Source organism: Mustela nivalis (genome assembly GCF_964662115.1).
Source record: "Mustela nivalis genome assembly, chromosome: 19".
NCBI lineage: Eukaryota > Metazoa > Chordata > Mammalia > Carnivora > Mustelidae > Mustela > Mustela nivalis.
Window position 1 is genome coordinate 37,479,902 of NC_139038.1, and position 17,490 is coordinate 37,497,391.

At 50.9% G+C, this 17,490-nt stretch overlaps 1 protein-coding gene across 8 annotated transcripts in view; it reads right to left on the bottom strand.

Annotated features, from left to right (window-relative positions):
- The window catches only part of LOC309854381 (ATP-binding cassette sub-family A member 17-like), a 67,286-nt gene that overhangs the window by 46,683 nt on the left and 3,113 nt on the right, over positions 1-17,490 (bottom strand). For 3 of the 8 annotated variants that reach the window (XM_082713451.1, XM_082713445.1, XM_082713444.1), the window contains exons 2-8: positions 10,922-10,999; positions 10,424-10,682; positions 8,040-8,167; positions 7,025-7,187; positions 5,471-5,730; positions 4,722-4,838; positions 3,724-3,841 (exon numbers count right to left, since the gene is read on the bottom strand). In XM_082713451.1, coding sequence (XP_082569577.1) covers positions 3,724-3,841; positions 4,722-4,838; positions 5,471-5,730; positions 7,025-7,187; positions 8,040-8,167; positions 10,424-10,682; positions 10,922-10,990 — 1,114 coding nt within the window. In that variant the 5' untranslated portion in view covers positions 10,991-10,999. Of the gene's footprint in view, positions 1-3,723; positions 3,842-4,721; positions 4,839-5,470; positions 5,731-7,024; positions 7,188-8,039; positions 8,168-10,423; positions 10,683-10,921; positions 13,304-17,490 lie in introns of those variants that run through there. The other 5 variants (XM_082713450.1, XM_082713449.1, XM_082713448.1 and 2 more) reach the window with 2 other exon arrangements.

Consider the following 17,490-nt stretch of genomic DNA (forward strand, 5'->3'; position numbering starts at 1 on the left):
AGACGAGCTCAGGTGCGATGCCGATGTTCAGCTCCTGGGAAGTGGAGAGTGTAGGAGCCGGGGAGGTGAGGATGGCATCCACGAAGGAAAGAGCCCCGTTGAGGCTCCAGGCGGCCCTGCCCGAAGCCGGCTTCATGAACCATGGCTGACCTTTGATCTTGTCGACGTCTCTGAGGTTCAGGTTCTCCGTTTGTAACAGGCCTTAAGAACTGCTAATATTTATTAAGCTTTTGCTCTGTACCAAGTACTGTTCTCAGCACTTTCCCTGTAATATCCCATTTAATCCTCATAACAGAGTCACAAATACTGTGGCTTTCCCATTTCCCAGAGGGGGAAACGGATGCACCGTCTGTGTGGACTTGCTCAAGGTCAGGGTCCGCACAGAGAGCCCCGTGAGGCCAGCACAGCTGTCAGCCTCGGTGCAGAGGGGAGAAAGGCTGCGGTCCATTGCGGGTCGAGAAGAGGTTCCAAAGTGCTGTCTCAGAGAGGTGAGAGGCAAACTGACCATGGGACGTGGGTGGGTTGCAAGGCCAGGGGACCTCACTGAGACCCGGAAACCAGTCCGCCCAGGGGAGAGTTTTTCTCCAGCCAAGTTCCCCTGCTCAGGTGTAGGTGCAGGGGGGCAGGGAGCCTGGTGGGAGCCGGGCTGAGAACCTGCAGCGCCAGCTCAGCGGACAGTCGACAGGTGTAAGTTTAAGGAGTCAAAGTCATGAGGGGCCCCAGGATCGGAGCGGCTGGGGAAGCCGGCCAGGCACACGGTGGGGTGACGGCTAGTGGAGCAGCGTTAGGGGCGACGATCAGGTGTCTTGATGGGGGTCAAAGAATTACTGGGAGGGGCAGGTGTGAGAGGGAAGAAGCTAAACAGGGAGATGAGGGGCCAAGAATGAGGTGTTTGGGGCAAGGCGTTACTGGCAAGGCTGAGGTTTAGAGAATGAAGCACTCCAGCGAGCGTGGAAGGGGACAGGCAGCAGCAGAGTCCTGGGTAAGAAGGAGTGTGGTCTAGTCGGATGACACCCTCTGGTTAAAGGGGCTGAGTGCTCTGAGCAGGGAGGGCAGCAGGCAGGAGTGGGGAGACACCTTCCCACCCGCAGCCTGGTGGTGGTGGGGGGTCCTGGGTGGCAGCGCTAGCATCCTTCAGAGATCCCCAGGGAGGCATTTCCTGGGGCCCCGTTATAAATCACAGGTATTTGGGGAGGTGTTTTAATCTTCAATTTTAATTTGATTTTAATTTTAATTGTTTTCTCGATTTCCTTTTTGGAGCGTTCACTGCTAGTGTCTAGAAACACAACGGTTTTCTGCGTGTTCATCTGTAGCCTGCAAATTTGCTGAACTTATTTAATGGCTCTAAAAGTTGCTATTGTGGATTCTTAAGGGTTTTCTCTATATAAGATCGTGTCATGTTTGCATGGAGAGAGTTTTGCTTCTTCCTCTCCAGCTGCCATTTCTGTTTCACTCTTAATTGCTCTGCTTAGAACCTCCTGTACATTGCTGAGTGGCAGAGGGGCGAGTGGTCATCTTATCTTTTTCCTGATCTTATGGGGAACGCTTCCAGTTGTTCAGCATTGAATCTGAGGTTAGCGATAGGGTTTTTGTGAATGCTCACTGTCGGTCGAGATACTTCCTTTATATTCTAGTCTGTTAAGTGTTTTTATCATGAAAAGCACTGGATTTTGTCCCATGCTTTTTCAGTATCATTTGAGACAAATAAAAGTGAATAAAATTGTGTTTATCTTTTCCTGCATCCAAAGTAGTGTGTTAAATATATTGTTTTTCATATGTTGAATTATTCTTTTTTTTAAGCTTTTTATTTTAATTCGAGTATACTTAAAATACAGTGGTGATTATCCTTGTATTCTTGGTATAAATCCCCCTTGGCATGGTGTGTAATCATTTAACTATGCTGTTGGTTTAGTTTGCCAGTATTTTGTGGAGGACTTTTTACATCTTTCTTTATAAGGAATACTAGAGTGTAGTTTTATTGGTCTGCTGTCTTTCCTGGTTTGGGTATCCAGATAATGGTATCCTACAGAATGAGTCTGGAATATCTGTGTTCTTATTTTTCAATTCTAAGTTTTCTTTCATTTATTCTGTGGATTGTCTTTCTACTTTCTTGATGGTATCAAAGCACAAAAGTTTTTAATATTGATTTAATCCAATTTATCGAGCCTCTTCCTTATGACTTATGCTATTGGTGTCATGTCTGAGAAAACACTGTCTAACCCAAGATCACAAAGATTCATGGCTGAATTTTCTTTTAAAGGTTTTGTAGTTTTAGCTCTTACCTTTGGGTTTATAAGCAACTTTGAGTTAATTCTTATGTACCACGTGAGGCGGAGGTCCAACGTCATCCTTGTGTGTGTACACACGCAGCTGGTCCAGCTCTCTTTGTTGAAAAGACTAAACCTGCCCTGCTGAATTGTCCCAGCCCCTTCGTCAAAAACCGGTTGATCGCGAACTCTGCAGCGGCGCTACATTCCTGATCCCACTTGTGACTCTTGCTGCTATTTGCTCTCTAGTCTGGTCTTGCTTTGCTGTGCATCTGACCTCTCTGGTTTTGCCTTTTCTTTCCAGCCCTCTGCTTCCTTCTTGTGCTTGACCACAAGTTCAGTATTTTGGGTTTTTGTTTTCAGCACCATGTTAGCCTTAACTTTGAAGTACGCTTTGATACTCGTGCTCCAGGGTCCCCACATAATTCTCTTGCTCGACCCCGACTCCAGCCATGCTTGTCCTGGAGCTACTGCGGGGGGTGGGGGGGGGGGCTTGGTATAGCGTTCAAATCAGGAGACAGCGTCCAGGCGCAGTCAACCTCCCAAGGAACACACTCCCGTCTTGGCGGAGTTGGTATTTGCCAGACCCACATATTAGACTATTACAACATGATGTTTGATGTAAAATATTCACAGATGTCAAGAGTAAACTGCCTGGCTTCATTTATAACATATTTTGATTTTTGCCCAAGTTCTCGTAAGCCCTCTTTCTGTCACCAGCTGCTGGACCCACCCTCCATGAATGTTTTTACCTCTGCCTCTCTATTGGAATTCTCCCATACTCTGACTTTGACCCCATTTCCTGTTATTTGTGTCCCTAGTAGTTCATTGATTCTCCCAATAATTTTGTTTTATTTTAAAGATTTTATTTATTTATTTGACAGAGATCACAAGTAGGCAGAGAGGCAGGCAGAGAAAGGGGGAAGCAGGCTCCCTGCTAAGCAGAGAGCCCGATACAGGGCTCGATCCCAGGACCCTGGGATCACGACCTGAGCCAAAGGCAGAGGCTTTAACCCACTGAGCCACCCAGATGCCCCTGATTCTCCCAATAATTTTAGAGGTAATACCCCTCCTGACAGGACCGACGTCCCAGGAATTCTATTCTTACTGTGGTGTCCTGGAAGCTACCCTACCTTTGTGCCCAAGACACAACCAAGATCTGGGAAACCATCAGCACTGATGCCTGACCCCTCATCTCCGTCCAACGTGGGACTTAACCATTTGCATCCCTCTGAAACGACATTGAGAATCAAACAGCAGAAAAACATACCTACATGAGCTGGTTCCCTAAGCCTTTGATGGGGCATGGAATTAGCCCATTGTTACAGTAAGTGCAGAGGTGACAACCTGGCTTTGGAGGCACGATAATTCATGCCGTGGGTGACCCAAAGAGCGGCGCTGCCAGAAAGAGAAGTCATGAACACCCTCCCTGACAGCCAGCGGCGTCGGGACTCACCTTTTTGAAAGAATGTGCTGATCATGAATGCAAAGAAAATGGTGGCCGTAGCAAAGCACAGTAGAAAAACGAATATCAAACTAGGGTCGCTGTTTCTGAACACCGTCACACCGTTCACCTGCGAGACAGCCACAGGCGGGCGCCATTTTTACATGGAGGGAATGGGAAGACACGAAATACCCGTTAACAAGGCAGGAATTAAACACACACACACCGAAAACGCACGAGATGATCCTAATTAAACAACACATGCCGAATTTTGGGAGGCAGACTTTGGTCCGGTGTCCATCATCATTTACAGATGATGCCTTGTCCGTGCACCGTTCTTTAAAGAAGGCACAAGTCTGAATGCAGGGTGAATCTCTTGCTGTCATGAGGGACTTTATCGCATTGGTCACTGTCACTATTACAGAGGACTACAGTATTCCTTTTGGTAGCTTACGTCTCTCTCCTCTTTTTTGACACTTCCTGGCCATTTTCTTTGTTTTACGTGTTGTGCTGTGTGGCTGGGTTTTCTTGCCTTCCCTTACCCGAAGGGCCCCAACGTTGGCAATTTAGAAGGTAGATTTTCATACATCCACATGGGGGATGATAATTTAGTCCTTGAATGGAAGTTAGCAAATCGGAACCCTGAATTTCAACAGCAGCGTGGAAGAAAAATTTAACAAGGTAGCAGGGGCCTGAGAGACATCCTCATCTCTTTCCAAGAACTGTTTTCAACTCTGCGTAGAGTGCAAAATGTGCCATGTCTTAAAGTTTCTGAAACACATCTCTCAGAATTCCACTTTCCTAATGAAACTAACCATGCCCGTGGCCAGCCCTTGCAGACCCAAGAGTGGAAGGAGGGTCAGGCTCTCCCGGGCAGTGCAGGTTCTGCGCCTGAGCCCCACCAAGCTGCGGTACCACTAGCTGTGTGCTCGCGGGGGGCGGAGCCTCAGCACACACCCCCGGCCCCCCTCTGCACCGCTGAGCACCTCCCGGGGCCCAGAGACGCATACCTGTGTGCAGAAGAGGACGGTCATGAGAGAGACGGCGATAAGGGCAGAGATGAAGAATGTGAGGAACCAGGCGGCCCAGTGCTGCCGGCTGCTCGCCCCCATCATGCACATGTACTCCTGCGGAAAGCAGAAGAGCTAGCGGTCTCACGCGTTCGGCTGAGACACCCACCACCCCTGCCCAGCCGGCCTCGGTCTAGAGCACGCCGTATGCGCCAGCACGCAGAGCAAACAGCCACGGCAGGTGTGGCCGGGCAGGGTCCCTGGAAGCTATATCTAGACACAGTCACAAGAATCAGCCAAAGGGGAAGAAAATTAGAGAGTAATAAGGTCAATGGCCTCCAAAGAGAGAACTGTGCGGAGAGAAGTCATGGGAGCGAGGACGGCAGGGAAACCGGCGGGAGCAGCCCTGTGCCCGGCAGGGCCTCCCGGCAGAGGGCTCCTAGCTGCAGCGGCAAAACAGCAAGCTGCTCCCAGGGGGTCACTCCCCTCCTGTGCGTTTCTCAGGGAGCCCCTCAGCAAGCCCCTCCCGATCGGTGCCCCCGCCCGAGCCCCAAAGCAAGGGCTCACATCGTCACAACAGATGGGGTCACCTCAGTGATGAGCGGGTCCAAGGACAGAAGACCGTCCACCTCCCAGCTCCCCTTGGAGGCCCCTCTGAGGCCTCGGCAACCTCTGCCCTGCCTTGGCCTCACCCCGCTCGGGGCATTTCTCATGCGGCAGAGGCTCGCGTCCCACGCCGGCCCGGTTACCTTCAGCCTCTTCTCCTTCTCCCGGGCCACGGAATTGATGATGATGAGCTCGAGGCAGAGGAAGCTGAGCATGAGCAGGAGAGGGAACTCGCTCTGCAGGACCAGCAAGAACGTGTCCTGGATGTGGGCTCCGTGCGGGAACTGCTTCACCAGCACTGTGAGATCCTGGAACATCTGGGCGGTGGCATTGTGGGCGTGGTGCCGCATGATGGCCTTGTCCAGCGCATGCTGTAGGGTCAGGAAGCCTTCCTTGCTGTATCCTGAATGAGAGCAGAGCGCACACTGGGCATGAGACAGCCAGGAAGACCCACGCGGCAGGACACCCGATGAGTCAGACGGTCGTGGCTAACGGGTCATGAAGGCATGCCGATGGGGGGGCGACAGGCTCCCCCCTTCCTGCTGCTGCGTGGAAGGAGGAGCAGAGTCGCCACGGCCCCCATGGCTGTGATTGGCACAGAGACCAATCACAGAGACCGGGGCAAAGGGTCCCGAGGAGACAAGGGACGTGCCCCACAATGCTCTTGTGTGATGGGCCCACAGCCCCTCTGCTCGGGGCTCGGGCTCCCGGGAAAGGGGGCCCGCTCTGCACTTCCAGTCATCCAAGACGCATGGCATGGTTCAGTTCAAAGCACTTGGGAGACACGGCGCCCCTCCCCAACTATGACCTGTCTCTGAGCGGTCACCACTGTGTTCTGAGGGTAACGGGCATCGGCGTTTGCTGCCAAGCCTCACAAACAGTCGTGACTGTAAGCAGCCCTTGTTCTGATACAGTGTCATCGGTGGGCTGAGATCATCTTTTGGGAAAAGATGAAAGGTGAAGGGCAGAGACCCGGGCCTGGGGGTCTTGTAAGAGGCAATGGCCCCACCTCCAAGCGCGGTTCTGGGCCCTCCTGTGGGCAGAGGCAGGACGGGGCGCACAGGAGTGAGGTGGAGGCATCCAAGGTCTCCCGAGGGCCCAGCCCCCCATGGACCCCAGATCCGGGAGGTTGAACGTGGGAGGAACACACGGTCGGTACTAAAATCCCAGGAGTGTCACGTGGTCTTGACCGCGTGTTGGAGTTTCCTCCGCAGAAGGGCTGGAAACTTTCTGGAATCACATGGGTCTGTGAGCCCTTGGTTTACACTCCCTCGCTGGCCGCTGGCCGGGCAGGCCCAGGGTGTGGGCTCATCCCACAGTGAGGTGCAGCTTGTCGGCGCCCTGTCCTGCGAGCAGCTTGTGCCCTGCAGGGAGGGCCCCCCCCCAGCCCCTGACAAAGAGGGAGCCCAGAGCTCTACGGTGACATGGGGAACGTGCGTCCTTCAGGAGGACGAGCGGGTGTCCCCAGCCTGCTGGAAGCTAAGGCAAATGTTAGTGTGCACAGAAACCTAAGGGACGCCCCCTCCTTGTTTCCTTCCTTCGCAGAGCAGTTCGGCATCGCTGCAACACAGGGGGACGCATCACTGCCGCTTCCTCTAGAATGAAAGCCTTTTGCCCAATGACACTCTCTGATCATTTCTCCCTCATCCTCTCCCGAAACGTTCAGGGCCAGGTGGCACGCACGCAGGCTTCCTCACCAGGGAGGTCCCCGTCGAAATGTCCGAAGGCCCGGGGCACTTGGCTAGGGTTCAGAGGGTAGCGCAGGCCTGTGCACCAGCCCTCCAGGCGCTCATGGTCGGTGGCGACCTTCAAGGCCAAGGGGCTCCTGTGCACGCTGCTCAGGCGCAGGCGGTACTTGATCTGTGGGGGGAAGGGGGACCATGGTCACCAGACCCCGACACCCAGAGGACCCAGGACAGAGCAGCCCTGGGCCTGAAGCCGGCCCGGAGCCCCCGTGAGGAGGCCATGGTTGGGCAAGTCATGTGACCTTTTTGTGGTTTCCTCGTCAGGGAAGGGGGAGGTGTTACGGACTGTGGGGTTCAGTTGGTGACCCCAGGGCGAGCCTGGCCTACATGCTAGCCACGCGTTGCTGGCTGTGGATACGGACGTCCGTCTCCGCCTTCCAGCACCCCACGCAGGTTCTGACACTCTAGACGGGACGGTATGGCCCGACACCAAAGCTTTCCCACCCCAGACAGGAGCGCCTGCCTTCCCCTCAGACAGACAGACCTCCCACTTTGAGTCCGTGCCTGTCACCGTGGTGACTAGGACCAGTCCTTCTGGAAAATGCCTCTTCCCAGCTCCCTTCTGGGCACAAACTCACTTAAGACTCCAAGTTAGGAACTACTATTAATCCCATTATGCTGGCAAGGAGACTGAGCCCCAGAAAGGCCAGTGCCCTTCCCACAGTTAGATGGCCAGCAGTTGTGGATTGGGCTCCAGTCCGTAACCAGGCGGTTGGCACGCATGTTCCCCTCCCCTCGGAGGTAGCCTCCCCTGCACAAGGCTTCCCTTGGAAGGAGCCTGAGAACCGGAGGGGCCCCTGGGTCTAGGCTGCAAGGAGTGAAACCCGGAGGACTTACTTCCCTCCTCTGGCAGTAAGACAGTAACACAGGACAACAGAGGGACAGCTCAGGTGACAAGACTCGCTCATGGACTCACCCCCCCGGGCTGGGCAGTGCCATCAGGCTGTGCCAGAGAGGCTGTCCTTACCTTCAATGGCAGGGGCTGCTTGCTGTCCCTGAAGCTGTGATCCAAGACAATTCCAGCCCACACGTAGAAGCCTTTGGGATCCTGGATTATGTAATTCTCAAAGACGGGCACTGAAGAATAGCCTAGAACTGCGGGGAGAAGACCCAGCCCATGAGGGGCTGGCGGGATGGCCCACGCAGCCCACCCATTGCCGTCCTCCCTGGGCAGGGGCTCCCACTTCTCAGATGAGGGCCGCAAGCCTCACTCACTCCCTTGAGCCTTCTGCAAACCTGCGAGCACACGGAGGGTGGCCGCGAGCCATGCAAGGACTGGAAGGAAAGCCCTGGAACCCACAGTCAGCGCCACATTCCTCTTAGCAGGGGTCAGCCCAACACCTGGGGCAGAATACCCACGGCGACACGACAAGACAGGAGCCAGAAGCAATAAAACAGAAGCAAACGTTCAAGACCTCGACCCCAAGAAAAGATAAACTGCCTGAGCTGGGATCTTAAGGAAAGACAGAATAGAAATGCTTTCCTCTTGGCGGAGGCCACTGAGGGGTCCCTAGAAATGGGGTGGAAAACCAGCCCGGATACAAAGCCTGAATGTTTTGGGAGCAGGAGGGCTGCCCACTGAGAAAGGCCCAAAGCAGGCAGGAGGGCTTCTGACCCACCATGTCCCACTGCAGATTTAAAAAATATATATATTCTATTTATTTCAGAGAGAGAGAGAGAGAACAAGCAGGGGGGGCTGCAGAGGGAAAGGGAGAAGCAGGCTCCCCGCTGAGCAGGGAGCCGGATGCGGGATTCAATCCCAGGAACCTGGGATCACGACCTGAGCCAAAGGCAGATAGCCAACCCACGGAGCCACCCAGGCGCCCCTCCGGCTGTAGACTGATCTCGAATTCATCCACACAGCTCCGTGTCTGCCTATGTGTCCAGCGCCCTCCCCGGCCTTCTCCTGAATGTCTGTGAAGACCACGGGCCCTGGTCTTTCTTCCAGAAAACAGTCAGAGTTGGCTTTTCTAGAACAAATCAGGTAACTTCTCTTCTTAAAACCCTTCCCGGGGCACCTGGCTGGCTCAGTGGGTTGAGCCTCTGCCTTTGGCTCGGGTCATGATCTCAGGGTCCTGGGATCAAGCCCAGCATCCGGCTCTCTGCTCGGCAGGGAGCCTGCTTCCTCCTCTCTCTCTGCCTGCCTCTCTGCCGCTTGTGATCTCTGTCTGTCAAATACATAAATAAAATCTTATTTTAAAAAAAAACAAAAACAAAAAAACCCTTCCCACGCTGGGCGGCCTTGGTAATGAGAAGGAAACCCAGGACCTGGACAAGGCCTTTGAGGCTCCTGCAGACATTCCGACCTCAGGGGGACCACTCTCCCCACTTCCTTCCTCCTTGCTCACAGCTGCCAGCTCCCCAACCCTATGGCAGGCCCCCCTCTGGCCGTCCCCGAGCCCTGAGGTCACCCCCGTAGTTCATTTCACAATCTCACATTTGTGAAAGATACGACTGGACTGGCACGGGATTTCAGGGCGCTAGGCAAGCACAAGGCACCAAACAGCGGTCCCAGCACGCATGGCCATGGACGGGCTTTGAAAGGAGTGTGTGCACGAGGAGTGCTCCGGGCTGCATGGGGACAGCCCCGCCTTTTCACTCTGTACCTTCTGCGTTACTGAAATGCCTTTACAAAAACACATGCCATAATTAGAACTTTGGGAAATCACCCCACGTTTTGTGGACTCTGTGCTTTGAAAGGCCGTGTCGGCCTCAGTGCATTCATCCATCCAGCCAATGTGTACCAAGGGGGCAGTAGGTGCCAGGCACGTGGTAGGCCCAGAGGGGAGCAGAACAGACATGGGCCTCTGTCTTCGTGGAGCCGGAGCCCCACCGGGGATGGCAGGTGCCGCCCAGAGAGCCATTAGTGGCTGTGCGGTGAGAGAGACGGAGGCAAGGGTGAGAGACCTAAGCCCCAGCTGCTTAGCTAAGCACCATGAGGATAGGCCGGCACAGCCCTCAGGAGGCGTGTGGGGCGCAGGGGAGCCTGGAGAAGGGTCTGCCTGGCTCTTCCACCTCCTGTGCAGTATAAGCAACTGGAGGGGCTGAAGCACCGGCTGGCCAGTCCCTGCTGACCTCTGAGAGATCTCCCTGGCTCCATGCAGAGACGGGACTAGAAGGGGTCAGGAGGAGAAGAGAGACCCATCGGAACACTAATTCAGAATCTCTCAAGTGTCGGGGGCACGGCTGCAGGATCCGAGTCCCCCCCGGGCTGCTCTCCCACCACCTCTGCAGACTTTCTCGGATTCGGAGACCCCGATTTGGAATCATGTCTGTGAACACCCTCTGGAGAAGGCCTCCAACTCTGGAAAAATGCCCTCCCCCTGCCCCTCCCCCGTCTTCATGTCTCACCTTCAAACTCAACGTCAAAGGCGTCCTGCACCATCTCCGTGACAGCCCTCAGCGCTTCGCTCTGGGACGGGATGTACGCGAGCTGGTATTTAGCCTGCGTGGGGAAGTAGAAGAACGCTGGCAGCAAACTGATGTTGACGGCGGGGTGGTTCAAAGGAGGCCATTTCCTGGGCACACTGTGGAGGCGAAGGTACATGGCGATCGCAGAGAACAACAGCGGCGTGAGGGCCTCGAGCACGGCGACCAGGGGCTTCCGCTTCTGCAGCAAAAAGGAAAGCGTGTGTTCACCCGAAGCAGGACGCACGTGTTAAGTCACCCGGTGCCGAGGCTTCCCCTAGGACAGTTCGCAGAGCTCCAATGGGAACCGACCGGACTTGCAGAAAGGGGCCCCGTTCTAAGTTTATTTTTTTCTTTCCTCCATTATTAGAACCCAACCTGACTTTGACATTCAGTCCTGCCCCAGGAGACGCCCATGGCCGCACCGAGTGTCATACCCACCTTCAAGGTGAAATTCTTCCAAAGAAGAAGTTTTAAATTCTTGCACATTCTCACGTGGAGGGGAGTCATCAGCAGCAGCTGGGAAGCAAACCAGGCAGATATCGGTCCTCCAGGAGCTTTCAGAGTGCTGTCCCTGCCTTGCTGCTAGCTGCCCCTCCCCTGCACACCTCTCCACACCCCTGTGCCCCGGCTGGGCTGACACCCCGAGGGGTGACCTCGCTGGCTCTTTGGGGTTGCAGTGCAGGACACTGGGGTGACCTCTGTTTGTCTGCAGCCTGCACCGGGGTTCTGCAGTGGGCGCAGGGCTGGTCCTGCCCCAGCCCCCAGCCCGTGTGACTCCACGGCCCCCAATCCCCCTTCCCAGCAGGGGCATCAGAACATGCGAAGCCCTCCCCAGCTCTTCTCCTCTCCCACTTCCTGCCTGCGGCAGGCCTGGCCATGACCCAGAGGGGACACAACTGGCTTCAGCTTGCCCCCCTGGGGCATCACCCCCACGGAAAGCCGCCATCTCCGTGAGGCCTTTCTTCCACCCTGTGTAAAATTTCGGAAATGCCACCAGTCCTCCGTGTTCGTTCTTCGTAGCCCATTTACACCACTGAATGCGCTGTTGGTCTGATTTCCCTCTAGAATGCATGCCCCACGAAGGCAGGGAGTCGGGGCTTTTTGCTTTTTTGTGGTTTTTTTGACCTGATTTTTTGTTTTGTTTTGTGTTGTTCTGCCACCGAGTTGCCAGACCCAAGAGCCGGGCTGGCAGGTGCTGAACTCTCCGTAGGTACGGACACACAACTCCAGGCATTCCGGGGCCGCAGCAAGTGTAGGGTCGGGCCTGTGAAGAAGGGCAGGCCAGCCAAGCCGCGAGTTCCTTCCCCTTCACGCTCTGCTTCCCAGGGTCACAGGCTTTGACTTTTAGCTCCCACCACGATGCGATTTTCACTTCCATGAAGACGTTTTCCTGTCGGTGAAAGAACTGAGGGATGCATATTCCTCAGGGAGAAGGCTCTCCGACACTGCCTGCCGGGAACTGAAGAAACAGTGCTGCGAGCACTAAACGTCGCTGGAGATGGGCTCCATGAGTTTTTGTAAGATTTATTAATTTGAGAGAGAGCATGAGCAGGGGGAGTGGCAGAGGGAGAGGGGGAAGCAGACTCCCCACCAAGCAGGGAGCCCGATGCGGGGCTCGATCCCAGGACCCCAGGGTCATGACCGGAGCCGAAATCAAGAGTGCCACACCAACAGACAGGGCCACCAGCCGCCCCGGAAGATACACTTTAAAGAGTCTCATTGTGTGATATGAATTTCACCTCCATAAAAAAAGAGTGACTACAAGACATGATTATATTAGTCAACCTTGGGGGCAGGCTTCTTATCTGACAACCCCAACCGCAAACATTTACTCCCTGCTCATGGCCTGCTGCCTCCTGGGTTTGGCTGGTCTGGCCTTTAGGTCTGGTTATGCGCTGAATTGTGCCCCCCACCAACCGCGGTGTTGAGGTCCTCGTCCCTAGGATCTCAGCCTGTGACTGTTCTGAGAGGCAGGGCCTTTCCAGAGGCGACAAAGGCAAAATGAGGCAGTGAGGGTGGCCTGACTGTGCCCTTAACGGTGAGAGGAGGTGTGGGCCAGGGCTGCTGGGCGCAGAGGGAAGACCAGGTGAGCACGAGCCCGGGGCAGCCACCTGCAAGCCCAGCGGAGGGACTGAACTGGCCGGAAGATCCAACCTTGCCGGCACCTGGGTCTCGCACGTCCAGCCTCCAGAAATAAATTCGGGTTGTTTCCGGCGCCCGGTCCGGGGTGGTTTGTTAGTGTGGCTGGCGGGGACGCATGCAGGTCTGCTCTGCACATCTCTCGTGGCAAGCTGCTCTCGTGGCAAAGGTCAAAGCAAACCGCACAAATGCATGTCAAGAATCTTCCCACACATACTTGCTAACCATTCCAGCATCAACGCAACAGGGCAGGAAACTCTGTCCGCTCTCATGGGGGCACTGCCGACTCACCCGGCGAGGGGCGTGAGCATCACATTTAATACAGGGGGCTCCATCCCAGGACCCTGAGATCATGACCAGAGCTGAAGGCAGAGGCTTAACCCACAGAGCCACCCAGGCGCCCCCAGGAAGAGACTGTTAAAAACCTAAATATTTCTGCAAATAAACTGTGAAGAAATCGAGAAAGTTGTCCAAGAGCCTGCAGAGAAGGACAAGCAGTAATAACTCAAATGGGTGAGTCGTTTTCAACTGCAAGGAACAGTTTGTTCTGATGCTACTCGATCTGATCCATAAATGTAAAGCCAGAAAATGTCCGATACTTAAAAACCTGTTACCATAACAGTGATCCCAAACTCTGAGAAGGATGGCATTTAAAACCAACCAATCCACCACCCAAACAAAAAAACTACAACTCGTTCCCACTGAAGAAAAGAGAGAAAAGCCCTTGATGGGGTCCATGAGAGGAATAAAACACCATGAACAAACGGGAAATCCATCCCAGAAATACGGGAATGATTCACTGTTTTCACTATCATGAGATGTGTTGGTGTAATTCACCGTATTTACTGGTCAAAAGATTCAAAACATATTATTGTGTCAATAAATTCCAACAAGGCATTTGATAAAATCCACCATGTATTCCTGGATCTCTCTCTCTCTTTTTAACCTTAGAAAAGGCTTGCTTATAACACACTGATATTGCATATACAAATGCAGGGCCATGCAGGTCTCCCTCTCTGCCTCCCCCACATTCACCTGTGCACACATGTGTGCACACTCTCTCTCTCCCTTCCAAATAAATAAACAAGTATTAAAAACTTAGAGCAAGCAGTGGAGGCGTAGAGGGGTGGAGGGGCAGGGGCAGAGGGAGACTCTTAAGGAGGCTCTACGCCCAGCCCAACATGGGGCTTGATCTAACATCCCTGAGATCATGACCTGAGCCAAATCAAGAGATGTACACTTAACCAACCAGCCATCAGGGTGTCCCCGGGGAGACATATCACTGCAAAGGAAGAGTCAGTATGAAGATTTTAATTCTCCTAAATAAATCTACAAATTTTACATAGCACCAATAAAGATTTCAACAAGATTTTTTAAAAACTGATTCAGAAATCCACAGGAAGCCCAAAAGTATGAAATCAGGCAAGAAAATTCTGAAAGGGACAGATAACAACCAGAAACTATCCACATTATTAAATTTGTTGTTATATAACTTCATTAATTAAAAGGATATCATACTAGGGGCACCTGGGTGGCTCAGTGGGTTAAAGCCTCTGCCTTCGGCTCGGGTCGTGGTCCCAGGGTCCTGGGATCGAGCCCCGCATCGGGCTGTCCGCTCCGCGGAGAGCCTGCTTCCTCCTCTCTCTCTCTCTGCCTACTTCTGATCTCTGTCTGTCAAATAAATAAATAAAATCTTAAAAAAAAAAAAAAAGAATATCATACTAGGACAGTAACAGCTCAATAAAAAAAAAGAATAATCTATATATACACCAAAGTATTCATGGGAACTTAGAACAGGATAAAGAAAACATTTCAAATTAACTGAATATTATCAGTAACAGCACTGATTTCTCTATGTTCTACTACCTAGGTGAAACCAATTCCCGGAAAGACATACGCTATCCAAATTCACTCAAGAGGAAATAGGTAGCCTGAAAGTCTTTTATCTGCTAAAGAAATTATAATTGTATTTAAAAGCATCCCAAGACAGAAACCATGACTCAGATGGTTTTATTGGCAAATTCTAACAAACATCTAAGGAAGAAATGATACAAATTCCACACAATCTCTTCCACGAAGTAGAAGAAGTAAGCTACTTCCCAACTCATATTATGAGGTCAGCATTACCTTGATACAAAAGCCAGACAAAAACATTACAAGGAAGGCATATAATGACGATAATAATAATAATAATGTAAGAAGAAAAGTGTCTCTACTCTCAAATATCATGATTTTCCCAAGAAATCTACAAAAAAAAAATTCTACAACTGATAGGTGAGTTCAGCAAGGTCCCAGGAGATGAGGTCAATATACAAAAGTCAGTTGTATTTCTATATACTAGCAAGGAACAAGCGGAAAACCAAAGTTTTTTTCAAGGTATCATTTATGATAATATCAATAAAATGAAATACTTAGAAGTACATTCAACAAAATATGTCCAGAATCTAGATGAAAGAACGTTAATGAAAGTTTTTTAAAAATGAAATAAATGGGAAGATATACCATACTCATGGACTGTAGACGGATGTACAAAGACTTTAGTTCCCCCAAAGTGATTTTTAGATTCAGTGCAATCCCAGTCAAAATCTCTACAGTATCAATGACAGACATCAACAAGGTGACTTTAAAATTCCCACGGAATAGCAAAGGGACTAAAATAGCCAAAATCATACTGAAAGAGGAACAGAACTGGGAGATACCTCCTGCCTCATTGACACTACACTAACTAAGACAATATAGACTTAGCTGAAGCCTAGGCAGGACAACTATGGGCCCTGGGCAAACGCAGCCCACTGCAGCCCAGCTTGCAAACCAATGGCTGGGAGAACTGCCCTCAACCACAGCGACCAAGCACGGAATAGCTCTGAATTTAGCCCCTACCGTGCCCATTGGGTGAGACTTCTTCTGTCATATGATTGTTTTGATGACAAAACAAGCAACATCTTCCAAGCTCAGATGACAGCTCCAGCAGTGTTTTCCAGACCTCAGTGTACATGCAAAGGAAATTTTCGTTATTTTTTAAAGAATTTATTTATTTATTTGACAGAGAGAGAGAGATCACAAGCAGGCAGAGACAGGCAGAGAGAAAGAGGAGGAAGCAGGCTCCCTGCTGAGCAGAGAGCCCGATGCAGGGCTCGATCCCAGGATCCTGTGATCCTGACCTGAACTGAAGGCAAGAGGCCCAACCCACTGAGCCATGCAGGCGTCCTGGAAATTTTCATTATTTTAAAATCGGTGTAATTATGTGACTAAGGACCCTCCATCTCACCTTCAGCCGGCTGGGACTTATCTGTAATGCACGACGGGCAACAAGGCAAGTTATGGAGAGGAGTCTAACGGGGTTCGATCAATGCCTTCAAGCCATGAAGACAGTCAACTGAAGTCACAGTCAAGGTGAGACACACAAAATCTCGTGACCGGTCCACAGTGACAGACAAGCGTGTACAACAGATTCTGATGGTAAGGAGTACTATCTTTGAACCCTGGCAAAGCAATACATTAACCCATAAAAAAGAACTCCGTTGTTCTCATGAGTAGATCTATGTTGCAAAGAGAAAGTTATATTCAATTATTATATTAATGTCTTAAATAATTTTTTGGAAAAAATATAATAAGTTAATATAATTATTAATTTAAGTTACTTTTAAATTAATATAAATTAATGTCTCATATAACAAGGATGTGTATGATACCCTGAAATTTGCCTCTTGGCATGCAAAGCCTTAAGCATTTGCCCTCCAACCCTTTACAGAAAGAGCGTGCCAAAGCCCAGACTAAAATCACACACAGACCAGTGGAACAAAAGAGTTAAAAAAGAGAGGTTCACCAATATGGTCAATTTTTGACAAAGGTGCAATTCAATGGAAAAAGAATTATCTTTTTAACAGAGGGTGGTGGGACAGATGGTATCATGTATGGGGGAAAAAAAAAACCTTTGATCAATACCTCAATCCATTATGCAAAATCAGCTCAAAATACAGCATAGACCTAAGTGCGAAACCTCAAACTCTGAAACTTCTAGGAATAAAAAAAAAACAAAACCCTCCAGGAGAACATCCCTATGACCTTGGATTAAGCAAAGCTTCCTGAGATACGACATGAAAAGCATAAAAGAAAAATCAGTTTAAAATTAGAATCTTTTTCTCTGCCAAAGATTAACAGGGTGGGAAAACAAGGCACAGACTGGGGGAAAATATTTGCAAGTTGCTTACCTGACAAAGGAGCTCTAACCAGAATATATAAAACTCTCAAAACTCAACAGTAAGAAAATTAACACCCAATTTCGAAAGATGCTGGCCCAAAGAGGATGTATGTATGGCAAATAAACCCAGGAAAAGATGTTCAGCATTATGTCACTGGGAAAAGCAAATTCAAACCACAATAAAATACCACAACCAGCTACTCGAATGGCTGGGAAAAAATATTTTTTCAGTGACGGCAAAGTTACAGAGCGACGGGAACTCTTATAAATAAATCAATGGGGCAATGCAAAATGGTGCAGCAGTGTGTTTCTTACGTTTTATTATAAAGCTAAACACACACTTCCATACAATTCATCGATCCTATCCCTAAATTGTTACTGAAATAAAATGGGCATTTTTACTTTCAAACAGACACAAATAATATCTCTTATACAAAACCTATATACAAATTATTACAGAAGGCTTTACTCAAAACCTCCCCAAAACTAGGAACTGGCACCTTGCTAAGTGCCGAGCATTTCTGAAGCATTCCTTATGTTTCCAAGCTTTGAATCCTCACGGCAATCCCATGAAGTGAGTACTATGTGCTCCTTGCTTTAGGCAAGGGAACCAAGGCACAAAGAGGTTACGTGAGGCATTAAGGACTGGGATTCAGTTCGAGGCTGT